The sequence below is a fragment of the Neovison vison genome, chromosome 13, assembly GCF_020171115.1.
Source record: "Neovison vison isolate M4711 chromosome 13, ASM_NN_V1, whole genome shotgun sequence".
Taxonomy (NCBI): Eukaryota; Metazoa; Chordata; class Mammalia; order Carnivora; family Mustelidae; genus Neogale; species Neogale vison.
In genome coordinates, this window is record NC_058103.1 from 78986355 (window position 1) to 79006119 (window position 19765).

Consider the following 19765-nt stretch of genomic DNA (forward strand, 5'->3'; position numbering starts at 1 on the left):
AGTGGTTTCTGAGTGAAATGGACTATGTGAATTAATGAAAAGACCAAGTCCATTCTGGGCTTCAGGATAATTGTGAAAAATCAGGCACCAATTCCCTCCCGTCATTTTGCTCAGAACGCCTTTCTTAACACATGCCCGGGGTGGAAGGGAAATGTACTCATTGTCATATCACCTCAGGCATGACTCACATTTCTTCAGAAACTTTGGTTTATCACAATGAAGTTGGCAGAAGGTGTGACCTGTGCCATTGCTGGCAGTCAAGCGTATGGAGCAAAATAGCTTTCGAATGAAGGAAGGGGGATCAGAAGCAATGCCTGGGTCTGTCTTAGAAGGAAGCAGATGAGGAGGGTATTGCCGTGAAGTGTGATTGAGAACAAAGCCTTGGAAGAGTCTCTCTCTTCTTGTTCTCGGTCTTTCCACTAAAAATCTCTTTCCTCACTGAGGAAATTTGGTGGCCCAAATTCCACCATTGGTGATTTCCGGCACTGGACTGAGAATTGCCCCCACTTTGACACTTCCTCGCATGGGTATGGGTGTTGAGTCTCATTGACCTTGGAGCATCTCTGTCCAGCTGACTCTCTGTTTGGCTTTTTTCCCATTCCTGTCAGATATGCAGTCTGCTCTACCTTCCTGCTAAAGTCCCCACCATCAACTTGAGCATCCAGGGCTCTCCCTACCCACGGCCACTAGACTGCCTGAGGAGGAGGCACGTGCTCCCCAGCCTCTCTCTTCACTACAGAACCTCTTCGATTTAGGTTGTTGTCAATCTCTAAGATGGGGACTAACAAAAATAACAAACAGAGGAGACAACAGAGAAATTCAGAAGTCTTCCAAAGGTATCAACCTGGTTTATAGCTCTGGAGTCTTTTTCTGAGTCCTTATTTCTCCTGTATGCTTTATTTATCCCCCAAGCTGAGAGACCAGTCAGACCTTCACATCCCACCCTCTCTTCTCTCCCTCTGCTCATTTTAAAGACACTGTTGGAGTTGAACAATAGAAGCTCTAGTCATTCTTCCAACTAGTATTTATTGAGTACCAGCGTGTCCCAGGCACCATCCCAGGTGCTGGGAATACAGTGTTGGTTATAATGTTTACAGTCAAGGGAATGAAGACGAGCAGTAAACAAGCAAGCCATCCAGTAGACCTGATAATCAGTGGCATGAAGGGGACCAGTAAGGGCTGTGATGAAGGGTGACAGGAGGCAGTGATATTTAAATTAAAACATTAAGGATGAGAAGAAGTCAGTCCTGGAAAGAGATGGGGGAAGAGAAATGCAGAACGGGAGAGGGGAAGGGGCAAAGGCAAAAGCCCCGTGTTTGGAAAGAGCTGGGTGTATTTGAGGAAGAGAGAGAAGACCAATGTGGCAGTGAAGTGTATAGGGGAAGAGTGACACAGATGAAGTTGGAGGTTAAGGAGGGGTGAGAAGACACAGGGTCTGGGCGTTTATAACATGTTTGCTTTGATAATAAAAACCAGGGGTCTCAAGCAAAGGAGAGACATGGTCTGAGGTGTACTTTTGAAAAGTCACTCTGGAGGAAAATGTAGGTGGAAAAATGTAGGTGTTTACATTTTCAAAATGTGCCTTGATGGGCTGGTTAGGACTACCTCATCTTAATGATTTACCACGGAAGGGAAAGATGACACCCATCTCTCTACTGACAATGCCTCCTGCGGGAATTGGAGGTGTAGTCCAGACCCGTACCTCAACTTTGTGGAGATTTCATTCTTTCCAGGGTGAGGGGTGCAGGAAACAGAGGACCTGAAGCTAAGTCTTTACATGGGAGAAGACACTGAAGGCAGAAGAAACTGGGGCAGCCAGTGAGGATATAAAAACAATCTTTTTAGTGCATCTCCATGTAAAGCTTGAACCCTTGGAATCTCCTTTCCTAGTAGTTCTTTTTTTTTTTTTTTTAAGATTTTATTTATTTATTACACAGAGAGAGAGAGAGAACACAAGTAGGCAGAGAGGCAGGCAGAGAGAGAGGGAGAAGCAGGCTCCCTGCGGAGCAGAGAGCCCGATGCAGGGCTCGATCCCAGGACCCTGAGATCATGACCTGAGCCGAAGGCAGCGGCTTAACCCACTGAGCCACCCAGGTGCCCCTTCCTGGTAGTTCTGAGATGAGCTTTCTGCCATATCCCCTAAATTTAGATTTTCTTTCCTAATAAGTCTTATGGATTATTGGACAGAACTCTCTAGACTTCACTCATTTTCCCAGTTATATCTTAACCTGGGGAAGTTAAGCATGATTGGAATGATAGAAAGCATTCAAAATTTTTTTGTTGTTGTTTCAATACTAGAGACCCAAGAGGAGTGTAATAAATGAATCTGGCTGAGAATCACGAGGTGACTGTCCTGGCCAGCCAGCTGTCCCAGCACTAGGCTCTGGGCAACATTTGGTAGGCTGGTATGCCATTAAGATGCTACATCTACAGAATTTGCTCAGAAATACTCTAAGAAGTGTCTGGGGAGGCACCCCTCGGATCCTGCCATCCTTCCCCAGTGCTTTTGCCATTTCCAAGCAGAGGGAGACTGGAAGGCTTCCAAAGGAAAGCTAAATAGGAAGCATATAATTTCCAAGGAGCTGACAGATCACTTTCAATCAGACCGCTTGGCTCTCATAACATTTCCGAGCTCATTCTCGGAGAAACTCTCTCCCTTGTCAGCTAAGGCTCTGCTAAGAGGATTTACTCCCACGGCCTCACTTGGCAAAGCTACACAGAAGACTACTAAGTCTGCATCCCTAGGCTTAATTCTTCTCCACCATTCCAGAATCCAATTTTCAACTGCAGGCTTGTCATTTCCTGGATACTCCACCAATGTCTTTCAGTCAATGCATCCCAAACCAACTCATCATCTTCCCCTCTCCTGGTTTTCCGGTTTCTGTTAATGGGATCACTGTTCCCTCTGCTACCCTGGCTGGAAACATCTGAGTCATACTTGACTCATCCTTGTCTCTTATTCTCTAGATCAAACCAACTGCCGAATCGTGTAGTACCCATTTCCATGACGTCACTTGAATTTGTCCCCTCCTTCCTATTGCCACCATCTCTCCTCCGTGTGGGCTCTCGTTACTTCTCCCTTGACAGGAACATCCTCACTTTTCCCCTCACTAATAACCCACGACCATACTGCTGCCGACATAAGGCTTCTCACACACAGATTGACCACCTCGCTCTTGTACAGGCAGCCCACCATGGTTTTCACATTAAATAAATATAAACTCTCTTTTCCCTTACAAGTCATAATTCCTTTCCCAATACTCCATGTTCAAGGGAAGCTTACCCATTCCTGGCATAGGACATGACTCTTTCTTCCTTTCTGGAACCCTTTCAGTGAATGATCTTGTGAAAAAGAACGATCTTCTTATATGACTAAATTCTGTACTTATGCAATTAGATGCTTGTTTTATCTCCTTAGGAGCTTCACTGTTCCTCTGTTATTTGCCTCACATGGCACTGGAGCACATGCAGCTACCTGGGGCTGTTCTATGAGCTTCACCCATGTGAAAAAATTTAACTCCCGTAACAATTCTAATTGTAGTCCCCATTTTACCGGTGACAAAACTGAAGTGCAGAGAAGTTAAGTAACTTGCTGAGCTTCCATTAGTGACACATGCTTAGCTTGCTAATAAGTGGCAGAGCCAGGAGTCAGACGCACACAGCCCATGCCCGTAACCAATGAACTCACATCATCTTTATTTACCTGCCTTCCCGATATCATGGCTGGGATTTAGCTGATGTTTTAGAACTCAATTGAGGCTTAAGGCATGTGCCCATTAGTGGTCCAAAATATCAATGGTAGGCTGGCTGTGCCAATGTTAAGTTAATATCAGGAGCTGACTTACAGTGTTTCCCAGGAAATCACTAGGAAGATGAGAAACATCATTGTGCTATTTTTAACCCCTACTTCTTCTTTTTTTTCTTTCTTCTTATTCCAGTACATGGGCTGTATTGAAGTACTGCAGTCAATGAGGTCACTGGATTTTGGAATGAGAACCCAAGTTACAAGGTAAGAGAACAAAAATGGGAGAGGCTTTGGAGGCTATAGTTTAAAGTCAGAACAGTTTCTCCCTGTAGGAACTTCATGCAAGCTTTCAAATCTACCATGGGCTTTTATTTATGGCTGGAAGGTAGAACATAGCCCAGTGACCTTGGGTGAGGGCCTCATCATGTGAAAGACTTCCCAGCTGTATGGTGGAGCATCTGCAGTCCATATAAGAACCGATAAGATGATGAAGTCATAGAAATCTCTGGTTTTCCAAGTACCAACAGTATTTAAGAGTATGTCTAGACATTGGCCATTACAGAACCTCAGACCTGTTGAAGAAGTTGCTGAAAAGAAGACTAGGGAAGAGTTTTCTGTGTCAGAAAGCCCACGTTCTCCCCATTTATGAGGCATAGAACCCTCTTGCTCCACTTGCATCTTCTTTCTGTGTGTACAGTGAGCTGCGTGGGGTTGAACCAGGGGAGCCTTACCCAGCGTAGGGGAAGAGCCCAAATCATGATTACACAGAGCACAAGTGAGAAGCAGAAATATAAGGCATGGGTCACTAAAGTCAAGCTCAAGGCAAAAATGGAAAGAGGAACAGCAAGTGTCCAGACCAGTAACTGGGAGAATGGTGAGGTACGGGGGTGAGGGGAGAGGACTGGGTTGGTGTGAAGGATTCAGGACGGAGCCTTCGGCATCTTTTCTATGTGGTGTCGCCGTGTGTCTCAGGGATAAGCCACAGTGCCCATCTGCATCTGGGGTGGCAGGCCACCCTTTCCAAAGGTGAATGTTCTTGTTGTGAAGACAGGATAACTCTTCCTAAGGCTCATCCCATGAAATTGTGGGCCTCGAAAAAATGTCGCATGGTTTAACGTTTTGAGAAAAGGAATCACATTGGTCTTTAGGAGAGTGGCAGTATACAAGAGAATATTAAAAACCCTGAGAAGTCCTGTGTAGCAGTTCAAAAAATCCTCTCACTAGATTGTCTAAACTTATTTGGCCCCAGAATCCCTTTTTTCATGTAACATAAACGAACATCCCACGGATCCCTAGGATTCCATGAAATGCACTTTAGGAAATGCTATTTTGGACTCACTAGGATGCATTCTAATCCGTCTTCCCCTCACCAACCCCCAGTATTCCCTATGGGGCCACTCAGATGAAATCTAATTCTACTTCTTTTGTACTCTTGGTGGCTTTCTCAGTTCTGGGCACACAGAGGAGGCTCAATGGAGATTGTTGAATAAATACATGACTGCATCCTGGGATTTGGAGATAGCTGCATTTCTTCTCTTCTGAGTTTTCTCTTTCCCATTCTCAGTCCTTCAATTATTCTGCAGGTATTCTGGTATCTAGATGACTTTCTCCCATATTAGTCCTACTTCTGTTGTGTCCAGGCTTTATTTTCATCCCCATGATCCTTAACTTGGAGAAAGCCCCTTCTCCAATCCTGAGCAGAATACAGATGGGAGGAAAAAAGTAGCTATGCCAGGTACCTGGGTTAAGGATACTGGACAAAGGAATGCTCCCTGTCTTTACCTGAGGATGACTGTTTTTTCTGTTCATTCCCCTACTTATTTTCTTTCACTCAAAAATTTATGGAGTGCCCATTAAGTGCCTGAAACTGTTCAAGAATTGAGGCTACAGAAGCGTCTGACCTCATGGAGTTTATGTTCTAGTTGGGGAAACAAGACTATAGAAAGGAAACAAATAAATATACAATAGAGTTTCATGTAGTAATGAGTGCCATTACCATAATAATAAAGCGGGTGAGGGATAGAGATGTAGGGGGTGAACTTTTATTTTTTAATTTTTTAGAAGTTTGTGTATAGTTGACAAATGTATACATTTGTTATACAATGTTACATTAGTGTCAGGTGAACAACACAGTGATTCAACTTCTCTATACTTTATACTGTGCTCACCTCAAGTGTAGTTACCGTCTGTCTAGAGGCTTTTAAATTTTATTTTCTAGTTATAAAAAGACTGTATGGTTACTGAGAACATTTGGAAAATACAGAACAGTATGAAAAAAGAAAATCACTCATAAATCTCACCTAAGATAACGTCTACCAACATTTTGTCTTTCGGAATACCTTTCTGGTCTTTCTTTCATACATGAATGTACGATGATTTTTTATAGAAAATCTAGAAAATAGGGGCACCTGGGTGGCTCAGTGGGTTAAGCCTCTGTCTTCGGCTCAGGTCATGATCTCAGGGTCCTGGGATCGAGCCCCGAATCAGGCTCTCTTCTCAGCGGGGATCCTGCTTTCCTCTCTCTCTCTCTGCCTGCCTCTCTGCCCACTTGTGATCTCTCTCTCTGTCAAATAAATAAATAAAATCTTTATAAAAAAAAAAAAGAAAACCTAGAAAATAGTTGATACTACTTCTATCATCTTGAACATTTCTCTGTTACTCAATATTCAAAACTATTATTTATCATAACACAATATGCATAACTTAAAACTTACCATTGTAACATTTTTTAAATTTTATTTATTTATTTATTTTTTTTTTATTTTATTTTTTATAAATATATATATTTTTCCCCAGGGATACAGGTCTGTGAATCGCCAGGTTTACACACTTCACAGCACTCACCAAAGCACATACCCTCCCCAATGTCTATAATCCCACCCCCTTCTCCCAACCCCCCCTCCCCCCAGCAACCCTCAGTTTGTTTTGTGAGATTAAGAGTCATTTATGGTTTGTCTCCCTCCCAATCCCATCTCGTCCATTGTAACATTTTTAAAGTGTGCTGTTCAGAAGCATTAATTACGTTCATGTTGTTGTACAACTGTTACTTATCATCCGTCTCCAGAACTTTCTCATCTTTCCAGGTCAAAATTCTGTACTGAATAAATAATATCTCCTCCTTCCCTTCTCCCCCAGCCCAGGGCAACCACCATTCTACTTTCTGTGTCTATAAATTTGACTACTTCTAGATACCTCATATAAGTGGAATCATGTAGTATTTGTCCTTTTGTGACTGATTTATTCCATTTAGCATAATGTCCTCAAGGTTTCGAACAAGACCAAACAGTAGAACTGTTTTGAAGCCATTTGTTGTGTGTTGCTGAACTGTTCTGCAGCAGAACTGACTACTTGATATTCTTCCCTCTCAGCTACATAGTATCTTTTGTTTTTAGTATCGGTTTTTTAAATCTTTATGAACTTGAAAGTCTGTATTTTCCTATCGTTTAGCACGTGGTAAAAGATTATTTTTTCTATGCCATGAAGATTCAGTTTATAACTAATGTACACACCCAAGGGAAGGTGCCCGGCACGGTATCTGGATGTTATTCCTTGTAGATGCGCCCACGAGTGATTCAGGCACACCTCACTGTGCTCTGGGCAGAGTTGTGCAAGTTCAAGGATTTCTCTAAAATCTCTAATTCCTACCGTTTCCCAGATACTTACTTTTCTTCCTTCTCTTAATTTTTCCTTCTTTATCTCATTCTCTTTTCTTCTCTCAACCTGCATGTATTTTGACATTTGGCCACTTTTCAAGTTGTTTTGTTACCAGTTGTCTCGGGGGCTATCATTAAAACCTTAGGTTTAGTCAGGTTTTTAATTGTTTTAAAAACTCTAAAGTTCACATGCTCGCGAAGGTCATATAACGCATAACCCTAATTAGTAAGAGAAGAAAGATTTCACTGGACTAGTTAGAATAAAGAAGTGGTTTTATTTTGTATGACCACGGCCATCTCCCTCCCCTTACCATCAAACATAAATGTAAAATCAATCAGGTGTGAGTGCTGGTCAGCTTGTGTGTCTAATTGCCACCGTGGATACAAACGATATTTCAGGCTGATGTCCCACTCATGATAAATGGTCTCATCATCTCCAAATTAGTTAATACGTTATTCCAGACAATAGGGAGAGAGCAATGGGAAATTCCAGATGACAAAGGAGGAGCCATGATTAAGGTCTACCAGGGGGGTCAGCATTTGAAACAGAGAAGAAAGGTGGAGTTGAATTTTTCTCTTCATGACAGACCTTTCTGCCAATTGTTTGAGGGGTAAATGCACAGGACTTTTAGAACACAGAGAGTCCTCAAATAGAGCAGAGAACAAAGAAAAGGACAAGAGGCCATTCAGTTTCTCCGCGGTTCCCTGGATCGTACCCCTTTCAAAGCTTCCATCACCTGCCTCCCACCTTGACTCCAGATTCAGTCCCCAAAGGAGCCCCGTGGGTGGTTTCTACTGTTGTTCCACCACTAATTCTCACCCAGGCATTTATCCTTCAGACTGATTTAGGACCAGATACCAGTTTTTAGTAACCAGGTATTCATGCAAATGGGCAAAGAAGGAGATTCTCCTGATAGAAAAGAGAAACACGATCATTAGAACAAAGGCCCACAGCCACAGTTGTCTTCAAAATGTCTAGAAGACAATATCAAGAGGAAATGAGAGAAACATCATGCTAAGGATGATAGTGTCATCTGCTCTCTTCAAAAAGGAATTTCTATCCTGGTTTTAAAAGCAAAGCTAAAGAAAACAAAATGCCTCATTCGCTCTAAATCAGGGTGCGCACACATACGCACACACACTCACACAAAATAAGTCAGGTCACTAAAACCTTAAGTCTGTTTTCCCTTCTTTGAGTGAGCATTCACATCAGGCAAAGAAGAAAAAAATCTTCCATCTCTCCCTAAGGATGCCTCCTTCTTTGTATCTTGGTGTGAAATCGCCTCAGCTATGGAAGGAGGGATAAACAACATTTCAGAGTAAACCCAGTAAGTGGAGCTGGTGGAACAGGGCTTGACTCTCAACCCCAAAGAACAGAACTTCATAGGAAGCTGTGGAGGGGACATCTGGTTCATTACATTTTTTTCCCCCTCAGAGTGGGATCGGTTGTTTTAATGACAAGTTTTACTTCTTGGTAATGAGAAAGCTGAGTGGAAAATTCATAGCTCTGGTGTAGAGCACAGCTACATCGCCTTTTGGCCACGGGACTAGATTATCATCACTTTCTGTGTAGCAGCTTCACCTTTTTTAAAAAAATTAACATATAATGCATTATTTGTTTCAGGGGTACAGGTCTGTGACTCATCAGTCTTACACAATTCACAATGCTCACCGTAGCACAGACCCTTCCCAGCGTCCATAACCAGCCACCCTATCCCTACCCATGCACCCTCCAGCAACCCTCAGTTTTTTTCCTGAGATTAAGAGTCTCTTATCATTTGTCTCCCTCTCTGGTTTTATCTTGTTTCTTTTTTTTCCTCCCTTCCCCTATGATCCTCCGTCTTGTTTCTCAAATTCCTCATATCAGTGAGATCATATGATAATTGTCTTTCTCTGATTGACTTATTTCTTTTAGCATAATACCCTCTAGTTCCATCTACATTGTTACAAATGGCAAGATTTCAGTTTTTGATGGCTGCCTACTATAATGGAATATATATATATAAATATATATATATATATATATATATATATATATATACCACATCTATTTTATCCATTCATCTGTTGATGGACATCTAGGCTCTTTCCATAGGTTGGCTATTATGGACATTGCTGCTATAAACATTTGGGTGCACATGCCCCTTCAGATCACTACGTTTGTATCTTTGGTTAAATACCTAGAGGTGCAATTGTTGGGTCAGAGGTAGCTCTATTTTCAACTTTCTGAGGAATGTCCATACTGTTTTCCAGAGTGGCATTCCCACCACTAGTTCATCGCATTTATCACAGGGTGTCATTTACTTCAAGGGGCAGAGTGCATTGTTGGTGGGAGGGACCTCAAGATCGTGGTCTCACTACTCAATCCTCTTCCTGTATTTACTGCCGTGTGTTTGTAACTCATATTTAGTAATAAAATCAGCCTGATTAAGCACAAGACACCAAACACAGGATCTGCCCACACCAGGCTCCAGGACAGCTGGGAAGCAGCAGCTGGCTGTGGGTTTGCCTCATTCCTGTGATTGCCATCCCTGGGGGTCTATGAAGGAAGATGGGAAGTTGTTAGACAATGGGTGGTGAATGTTCCCTTTTTAGGGTCCTGGCTTGGGATTCATTTTCTCTAGCTTCCTGTAAAGGGCTGAACATCATGGATTCCATTCCATTCCATTCCATTCCATGGGGGCAAAAAAACCTTGAGTGGTGTCGTTTTTCGAACTGCTGCTATAGACACCAAGCCGGCTATTTGTGTGATTTGGTACTAGCTAGAGCAATGGGGAACCAGAGATCATAACTCAGAGGATATTGTAATTGGACCAATTTCCTGTTTGAAACATTACTGCTAATGAACACTGATTCTGCAAATTTAATTCACTATCTTGAAATTTTGATTCTTTGGCTTCAACAGGATGTTAAGCAGTTCTTCAGAGACCAATCCATACTGTGGGTGGGTGTGGGGTGTGTGTGTCTGTGTGCACATGCACGCACACTAGCAACCATTTGATGCAAAGCAGATCCACAGTGCAGCTGAACATTTACATAAAGGCGTGTGTTTGTGGTTTCTAAGGCATGCGAATGTGAGGAGGGCAAGTATTCTGTAGAGGTCAAATATCTATGTTTGGTGACTAAATTAAGGTATCTATTTGAAAATAGGCTGGCATTTATCTAAATGTCCTGAGGATTAGAGGAATGAGATAGGTTGCACCTACCCAGGAATAAGTGTGTGTATCTTGGAGTGCCTGGGGCACCTTGGTGGCACAGTTCGTTAAGTGTCCGTTTCTTGGTTTCTGTTCGGGTTGTGATCTCAGGGTCATGGGATTGAGCCCGAACTCGGGCTCCACATTCAGCACAATCTGCTAGAGTTTTTCTCTCTCTCCTTCTCCCTCTGTCCTCTCTCTCTCTCTCACGTAAGTAAATAAATCTTTAAAAAAAAAAAAAAAACTTAGAGTAACTGTACTGAATCTGGTTTGTGGGTTCTTTTTTTTTTTTTTTTTTTAAAGATTTTATTTATTTATTTGACAGAGAGATCACAAGTAGGCAGAAAGGCAGGCAGAGAGAGAGAGGAGGAAGCAGGCTTCCTGAAGCAGAAGCCTGATGCGGGACTCGATCCCAAGACCCTGAGATCATGACCTGAGCCGAAGGCAGCGGCTTAACCCACTGAGCCACCCAGGCGCCCCTGTGGGTTCTTTTTTGACTTCTGAGGAGACCATTGGAGTCAGTAGGATTGTAGCCCACATGGCATATGAAATAAAGACTGCCAGATGTGGGTAGAGAGGACTGAGTCTCTTAACTTGCCACGCAAGGAAACATTCCTCGATGAAGAGATTTACCGAGTAGAGTGGTAAGGAGGAAAGAAAAAAAAATTGGTCAGGAAAGAATGTTAAGACCCCAATGAGGGTCCAGTGTCCCAGGGTCAAGGTTTATAAACTTTGTCAGCTGGTGAGAACAGTTACAATAAAACCTATTAGTCAAATACTCTTTGGCAAGCACTGATTAAAGTGGAAGAACTTCCTGTCACACATGTGTAGATGGCAGGAAGCTCTTGCTGGAGGTTTTGGGCTGTGTGTGTGTGTGTGTGTGTGTGGACAGTGACTGTCTCTTCTAGCGTCAAGTTTCATAGCTCCCCAGTTCCTCACAACCTATTTAAGACTAAGATCTCAATTCACAGATATCTGAGATGAAATAGTCAATTAAATTCCTTTTAGAAGACTCCAAATATCTAGTAATAATAATTTTAAAAAAATGTTTCCGGGGCGCCTGGGTGGCTCAGTACGTTAAGCCGCTGCCTTCGGCTCAGGTCATGATCTCAGGGTCCTGGGATCGAGTCCCGCATCGGGCTGTCTGCTCAGCAGGGAGCCTGCTTCCCTCTCTCTCTCTCTATCTCTCTCTACCAGCCTCTCCATCTACTTGTGATTTCTCTCTGTCAAATAAATAAATAAAATCTTAAAAAAAAAAATGTTTCCAAACATTGGGGAGGTTCTGATAGCATGACAGAGTCAAGTGAAGGGAGAGAGGGTATGAAAGCTGGCGGCACTGTTTTGCTCAGTCGTTAGTGCCATGTCTCTCACATGTAGGCACACAGTTACTATTTGAATGAACAGGTGTAAGGCAACCCACAGAATAAGAAAATATATTCAAATCATATATTTGATAAAGAATTAATATCCAGAATATATAAAGTAGTTATACAACTCAAAAAACAGCAAAAAAACAAAAAAACAGACAACTTTATGAAAAACTGGGCAAAGGACTTGAATAGACATTTTTCCAAAGAAGACATACAAATGGGCAACAAGCACATGAAAAGATGTTCAATGTCACTAGTCTTTAGGGAAATGCAAATCAATGCAACCACGATGAGACTGCTCTTCACATTCATTAGAATGACTATTATTGAAAACACAAATACGCAAATTAAAAAAAAAAAAACAGAAAAATAACAGATCTTAGCAGGGTGTGGAAAAATTAGGAACTCTTGTGCATTCTTGGTGGCAATGTAAAATGGCGCAGCCACTAGGGAAAACAGCATGGGAGTTTCTAAAAGTATTAAAAATAGAATTACCATATGATCCAGCAATTCCACTTCAGAGTATAATTCTAAATGACTTGAAAACAGTGACTCAAACAGATATTGGCACTTCTATGATCAGAGCAACATCATTCGCAATACACAAAATGTGGAAGTGACCCCAGTGTCCAGTGATAGACAAATAGATGAACTAGGTCATATACACACACACACACACACACACAGGAATATTAGCTTTAAAAAAGAAGAACATCTTGCCAGTTGTGACAACATGCATAAACCTAAAAGGCATTATGCGAAGTAAAATAAGCCAGAGAAAGACATTCTGTATGGTATCGCTTATATGTGGAATCTTAAAAAAAAAAAAAAAAAAAAGAGGAACAACAGCAGAAAGTCTAACTCATAGAAGCAGTGTAGAATAGTAGTTGCCAGGGGCTGGGGCTTGAGGGAAATTGGTAAAAGGGTGCCAACTTTTTTTTTTTTTTAAGATTTTATTTATTTATTTGACAGACAGAGATCACAAGTAGGCAGAGAGGCAGGCAGAGAGAGAGGGGGAAGCAGGCTCCCCGCTGAGCAGAGAGCCCGATGTGGGGCTCAATCCCAGGACCCTGGGATCATGACCTGAGCCGAAGACAGAGGCTTTAACCCACTGAGCCACCCAAAAGTGTGCCAACTTTTAATGTTAAGATGATCAAGGTCTGAGGATCTAATGCAGAGCGTGGTGACTGTGACTGATATTGTATTGTATAGTTAAAATTTGCTAAGACTAGATCTTAAGAATTTTCACACACACAGAAACACACAAAAGTTAAATATAGGAGGTGATGGATGTGTTAATTAGGTAGGTTGTGGGAGTCCTTTCACAATGTCTATATATAGCAAATCATCACATTGTGCCCTTTAAAAACATGACAATTTTATTTGTCAATGATGCCTCAATAAAGCTGAGAAAAAAGTAAGGAAATCAGTACATGCTACAACATGGATAAGTCTTGTCTTAATCTGTTTGGGCTGCTGTAACACGATACCACAGCTCAGGTAGTTTATAAACAATAGATACTTATTTTTCAGAGTTCCAGGGTCTGAGTGTCTGAGATCAAGGTGACAGCATGGTTGGTGAGGGCCCTTTTCCGAATCACAGACTTACTGTATGGCAAAAGGGGCTGGGGATATCTCTTTTGTAAAAGCGTCCATCTCATTCATGAGGGCTCCATCCTCATGACCTCAAGACCTCCCAAAGACCTCACCTACTACTCTCATCCCTTTTGGGGAAGACGATTGCAACTTACAAATTTGGGGAAGACACACACATTCAGATCCTAGCAAACCCTTGAAGATATTAGGCAAAGTGAAATAAACCAGTCACCAAAGAACAGATATTGTGTGATTTCACTTCTGCAAAGTATCTGGAGTTGTCAGATCCAGAGACAGAAAGTAGAGTGGTGGTTGCCAGGGGCTGGGGTTGTTGGGAGGGAGTCGGTGCTTCACAGGGACAGAGTTTCGGGTTGGGAAGTTGAGGAGTCCTGGAGATGGAGGGGGGTGGCCGTTGCACAACCATGTGAATGGACTCAATGCCACTGAACTGTATACTTGAAAAACGGTCCCAATGGAAAATTTTATGATACGTGTATTTTACTGTGATTTTTTTTTTTTTTTAAAGTATGGTTCCTTGATAGATGAGTTATATTTTGGGAATATTCAGTACCGTATAAGTGAATCTTATTTTGTTGAAAGCCAGTGGGAGAAGGATACCTGAAGCTTCAGGGCCTGAGTTTCCAGCAGGTCCTCAGCCAAGAGAATTTGGTTCGGAGGGCAGAGTGGCTTCTCCTAATTTTTTGGCGAGGAAGCCCAGCCAAAAGCTGCACTGGCTGAGAGGCCTGCTGGAGGACAGGAGGCGAGAGAAGACACCAGTAGCTCGTGCTTCTTTCCCATGCACACACCTTTGCATCCGTGGTCTCTTTTGAACTGTACAAACACCCTGAGAGGGGGGTACTTTAATTCCCCCATTTTAAAACAGGGGAAGCTGAGGCTCAGAGAAGGTAAATGACCAGCCCAAGCCCACACAGCTCTTTGGCTGGAGCTCAAACGCAAGTGCTCCCACTCCATATCCTACCCCCATAGTGCTTAGTCTGTCTAGTGACATTGCTTTGAAGCTGAGAAACTGTTCTTTTAGCCGTGAATAGACTAAGACAGTGGGGGACCACTGACAGAATAACAGCAGGCCTGAGTCATCTTTAAAAATCATTCTAAGTGAGAGAACAACAGCTCGGCTATGATCATCATCGCCGATGTCAATCCTCTGTGGGATATCTCATGCTTAACATTTGTTTCATTGTTTACAGTGAAAAAGAGGTTTTTTTTTTATCCTGATTACAAAAAGTAAATCTGACTTATTGTGGGAACTGGAAAGTAGAGCAAAGTAAAAGGAAAAACCAGACAACTCGATGGAGATAACGAAGAGGAACAGTTTGGGATAAGGGTTTTTCTGCCATGTGTTTAATACGTAAAGTGAAAGTATATAGCGCTTAGTGATTTGTTAGGTGTTTCCGTCATTTGCTGTAGGCATTTTCGAGGTTGTGAAGTATGAGTAGTACTTGCTTTGACCCCAGCTTCCAGGTGGAAGCAATCATTTTAAGTGCATCTACTTGTCCTAGGTATATTTATTAAGAGTTCTTTTGCTTTAAATAACAGAAAATGGCTCTGCCTAGCTTAAGCCAGAAAAGGGGGCGTTCCTGAAAGGACATTGGGGCAGCTCACGGAACCTGGAAAACCATGAACAAACCAGGAGGAGGACGGGGGTCTGGGGTCCCCAGGCCCCAACTGGAGGACTCCAGAGATTCCCCGTCTCTGGTTCTCTTGGTTCCAATTTTCAGATTCCCAGAAGAGAGAGTGATTGAGACCTTATCTTGCTCTAATCATCTTTGGCCAAGGCGGAGTTGAACTGTGAAAATATAGTATTTCTGTAATAATCATATATTGGGTAGTGGAGTTGCTGGGGAGGAGGAAGAACAGAAAAAGCAGGAGGAGAAAGAAGCTTATGAGATGGAGGTAGTAAACACAGGAAAACATAGATTTCTACCTCATAGGGAAAAGAAGGCATTAGATCAATTTCCCTGGACACCTTTAAAAAAAAAAAAAAAAAAAAAGACTTCACTATTTAAATCATCCCCAAAATGCTCCACCAAAATCCAAGTTTTGCTAAATTGTTTATCAGATGTTTCATGTTATTAAAGCTAGCCCATTAATTTTAGAACATAATTCAATTGAGCTATATTTTTGTGGGGTGATAGAAACATTGAGACTACATGTATAGGTATTATATATGTTTATTTCCCTTTTATAGGATTTAGAGCAGTGAGGTTGGTTTTTTTCTTGGGGGGGTAGTTTTTTTTATATTATGTCCAGTAGGTCAGCATATAGTACATCATTAGTTTTTGATGTAGTGGTCAACAGTTCATTAGTTGTGTGTAACACCCACAGGTCATCAAGGGCAGTGTTTTAATGCTTCAGATATTTATACAGGTTTGTAAAATGGTCATTATTTTTGTTCCATGACAAGTTGTTTACGGTATCTTTATTTTATTTGCAGAGGAATCTTTGGTCAGGAATGAGATCCCAATGATAGCATCTTTTCCATGGAAAGTGTGATCCGCTTTATGAAGTGTTTTCTAAAAATATGTTGTAGCTAAAACCAAGGCCTGTTAACTTGTTCATATGAATCTATAGCAACTTACAGGTTGGTAGGTATTATCACACAAACACATACACACACAAGCACACACTCTCCAAAAGGTCGAATGTACACATCTACAGAGCCAAGTGAGAATGATTAGCTGCCCATGTCTAAGAGTGGATGGTGGAGGATGGCCTCAAGTGTTTTGAGGAGGAACAAATTAATTTAGAGCTTAAAATGCATGAATTTCAACATTTAGCATTTTGTATTTGGGGGAGACCCCAGTGTTTTTAGCTCTCATTGCTGAGTGAAATAGTTTTTCCAGTGATTTTATTCCCAGGCCTTCTCTACTGTGCAGAGCTAGATGAGAAAGCATTTGAGTATCTCCCTTTTGTAGCCCTTTTTGGTTTCCTACAGAAGTCAGGACTGGATTTGTAGCATGGCAAGCATTCTCAAGTATAGTCAGTACAAATGTTCTTCAGGAGCAAGAGAATAGTTTTGCTGTTGATTGCCATGATTTTGATTTTGACAGACACACTGGTTTGAATCATTAACAGTGCAAGTGGAATCAGCCTTTTGAGCCAATGTCCCGAGAAACACTGAAGTTACAGATTCATGGAAGCCTCTTTAAAACGCTCAGAATGCATTCCAGACTGTGCCTGGCCTGGAAGGGTTGGGTCTCCTGTGGTTCTGTTTTGGTGGACTAATCATAAGAGCTCCATCATCTGTCATCTTTGGGTTTGAAGATTCTTGATGCCTAGTCCATAGCGCTGGCAGGTTTTAAAGCCACAATGCTCAAGATATAGTTGGATCAATAAATATTTATTGATTAAGCAAGAGTTTTCTCAGGCCTTGATCACAGATCTTGAGGTCAATCTGGACGTCCTTGCCGGTAGTCAGAGAAAAGCAGAAAAGACCTAGAGGATCTACCAACATGGAATCTGGCATCAAGGTCAAATTCCAGTATGAGGAGCTCTTAGACAATTGGGTCAGGCACCTAGCTCCAAGGCAGAGTGCTTGGCATGTGGACACCATTCATAAATATTGCTACACAAAGGAATAAAAATAAAATCGCTGAAGATACTCAGTTTGGTTCAAAGACCCGTGGGGCTCAAGAAGTTGATTCAGATGAAGAGGAAGATTTCTTAATCCCCATGGAACTGGCTTCAGTCTCTTTCTAGTTTCAACTATTAGCAAGCAGTCAACAGAGTAGTTTATGACTAAGGAATAGCTACTATCATCAGCATTGTCATCATCACAAAAGTTAACATTTGTAAAAAAGGTACCACTATTGATTTTATTTTGCCCATGAGGATACTGAGACTTAGAGAAATTATGGAACTCCCCAAAGTCACCTAGCAAGTTATTAAGTAGTAGAACCAGAAACCAGTTCTGCCTGAATCCTGTGAACTTGCCTTCATCAAAATGAGAGAACTTTAAGGAACAAAGCTCCGGGAAATGCTGAAAGCCAGAAATGACAGAGTAAGAAAAGGTGGAGTCCTCAGTTTGGAATTTGGCCTAGGTTCAATATGCCAGATTCCTCATTTGTGGGTTCTCTCTGGAAGGGCCTTTCTAATGGTACTCATAAATCTGTAGGTGAGGATACTTTTAGTGTTGTTTTCCAATCTCTACTAAGGACAAATAAAGATTGTGTCAGACAGTGGTTCTCAAACTTTAGCATGCAAGGGAATCGGTCACTTGGGGCCTTGTTGAAGCACAGAATGTTGTACTCTAATCCCAATGTTTTTGACTCAATAATTTGCAAGACTGTCACGTTCCCAGGTTTTACGAATGCTGCTGGTCCTGGAAGCACCTGTTGAGAACCACAGTACAAGAGAAGCATATCTTGTGGTTTCACAATGAGGTTTATAGTTGGGCCATGGATCATAAGGAAACCCCTTCATTTTGAAAAGGTGGTTCTCCAGAAAATCCCCCAAAGCATCTGGAGGTTTTTACTGTTGTTCTGTTTTTATTTTTAAGAAAAGGGCAAAGCCTGGGGAATGCCAGAGCAGCGAGTTCTAAATTTTGCTATATGTCTGTGTATATATAGCTGGAAAAATCAATGATGCAGTTCCTTTTGGGAAGAGCGAGCCAGATGGAAGGCACTCAAAATTCATTAAAAACTAATCTCAGCATGAAAGAGTCCTTTCTTTGATAAAAAGAGACCATTGTGGCCAAAGGAAATGCAGGACAGTTGGTGCATCTCTCCACCTGCCAGGCAGCCTTGTTCCATGTCCTATTGGTATTCTCCTTAGGAAAACTGAGAATTGCCTCACAGAATAAGTGTGCAGCTCTGATCCCTTTAATGAAACATGAGCTGTAGCTTGCGAGAGCTGCACCTACTCTAGGAAAATGGGTGCTTTCATATACGATTGAACCATATGCGAGTGGATCTGTTTGATCCAGATTATCTGAGCCCTTCATGAGAATTTCTCTGAAAATAATTTCTTTCCACTGTCATCTGTAACAACACAGATTATTAAAAAAAAAAAAAAAAAAAAAAAGACCGCCTCTAGTGGCAGGATCATGGCAGCGGCTCTTGAGCAGGGCTGAGCCTGAATGTAGAAACACACCGAGATGGAGAGTGAAGTGCAGCGATTTACTGGGTGGGCTCTCAGGACCAACCTGGGAGGGAGGGAGGGATGCGGGAGGACCGGGCAGCGGGGAGATTGACCAGCAATGCTGTTTCAACAAAGCCTAGGCAGATCTCACGAGCAAAGAGACCAGGTCTTTGGACTTCATCTTGACCTATCATTGGATGCCCGCTCTCTCGGGAGAGGGAACAGATCTGTGGGCAAGGCAACTGCTTTAAGGAGAAGACCATTTCTGAGGAAGGAACTTAGCTGTGAGCCATTAACAGTGAACACCCCAACAATAGGGGCCATGAGTACCTCTGTGCTGAAGGCGGAGCTGGGAAAAAGTATCACACTGTGATTCAGTGCCACGGAGCGTCTAAACATTGACGCGTTCTGCCTTTTTAGAAACTGGTACTGTCCATTACTCGTTGCATAACAGACATGATTGGATCTCTTCTCCAACGTATTAACTGTAGCGCCCCAGTTATAACACAGGGAGTACCCTGCTGGGTACTAGGCATTGTCAAAAGCAGGTTAGACCCATTTCTTAAAGCAGACAGCCATTATAAGGATAAAGCCGTGACTTGCTCAGGGTCACAGAACTTGGGAGAGAGCTACTTTTGAAACTTTGGCTGTGTGTTTGCAGAGCCCACTGAACCAACCTTTTTCCAGGATCTGTCACCATGTGGAGAGGAATGAGAGATGAATTAAAGCCTTTAACATTTTCCCCTTTTAACATTTACTGTACTTTTGCACTTGCATTTACTTCTGTATTCCTTCATATAGTTTGCCCTGGATAATGCACATGGCATCACTTAATGAAGGTTAGTTGATATTAAAACAAAACAAAACAAAAAGAATTTCAGTACCTCACTTTCTCCACTGAGCCTGGTAGGAGGGACAAAGAAGGGGAGATGATAATTCACAGTTTGCAAAAATAGTTCCACAATTCTTATATTTACACAGAAGACCCACCTCTTATGAAACCCATCTTCCTGTACCAAGAAACTGAATTAAGGCCAAGTCCCAAATGTATATAAATAATCTCTGCAAAGATTAAAAGGTTGTGCTCTAATGGGTTTTCCATAGCTG

The 19765-nt window shown here is 42.0% G+C and overlaps 1 protein-coding gene across 2 annotated transcripts in view; it reads left to right on the forward strand.

Moving 5' to 3' along the window:
• Positions 1-19765, forward strand: part of SHC4 (SHC adaptor protein 4) — a 139469-nt gene that overhangs the window by 38248 nt on the left and 81456 nt on the right. For both annotated transcript variants that reach the window (XM_044230116.1, XM_044230117.1), the window contains exon 2: positions 3939-4009. In XM_044230116.1, the coding sequence (XP_044086051.1) occupies positions 3939-4009 (71 nt within the window). The remainder of the gene's footprint in view (positions 1-3938; positions 4010-19765) is intronic.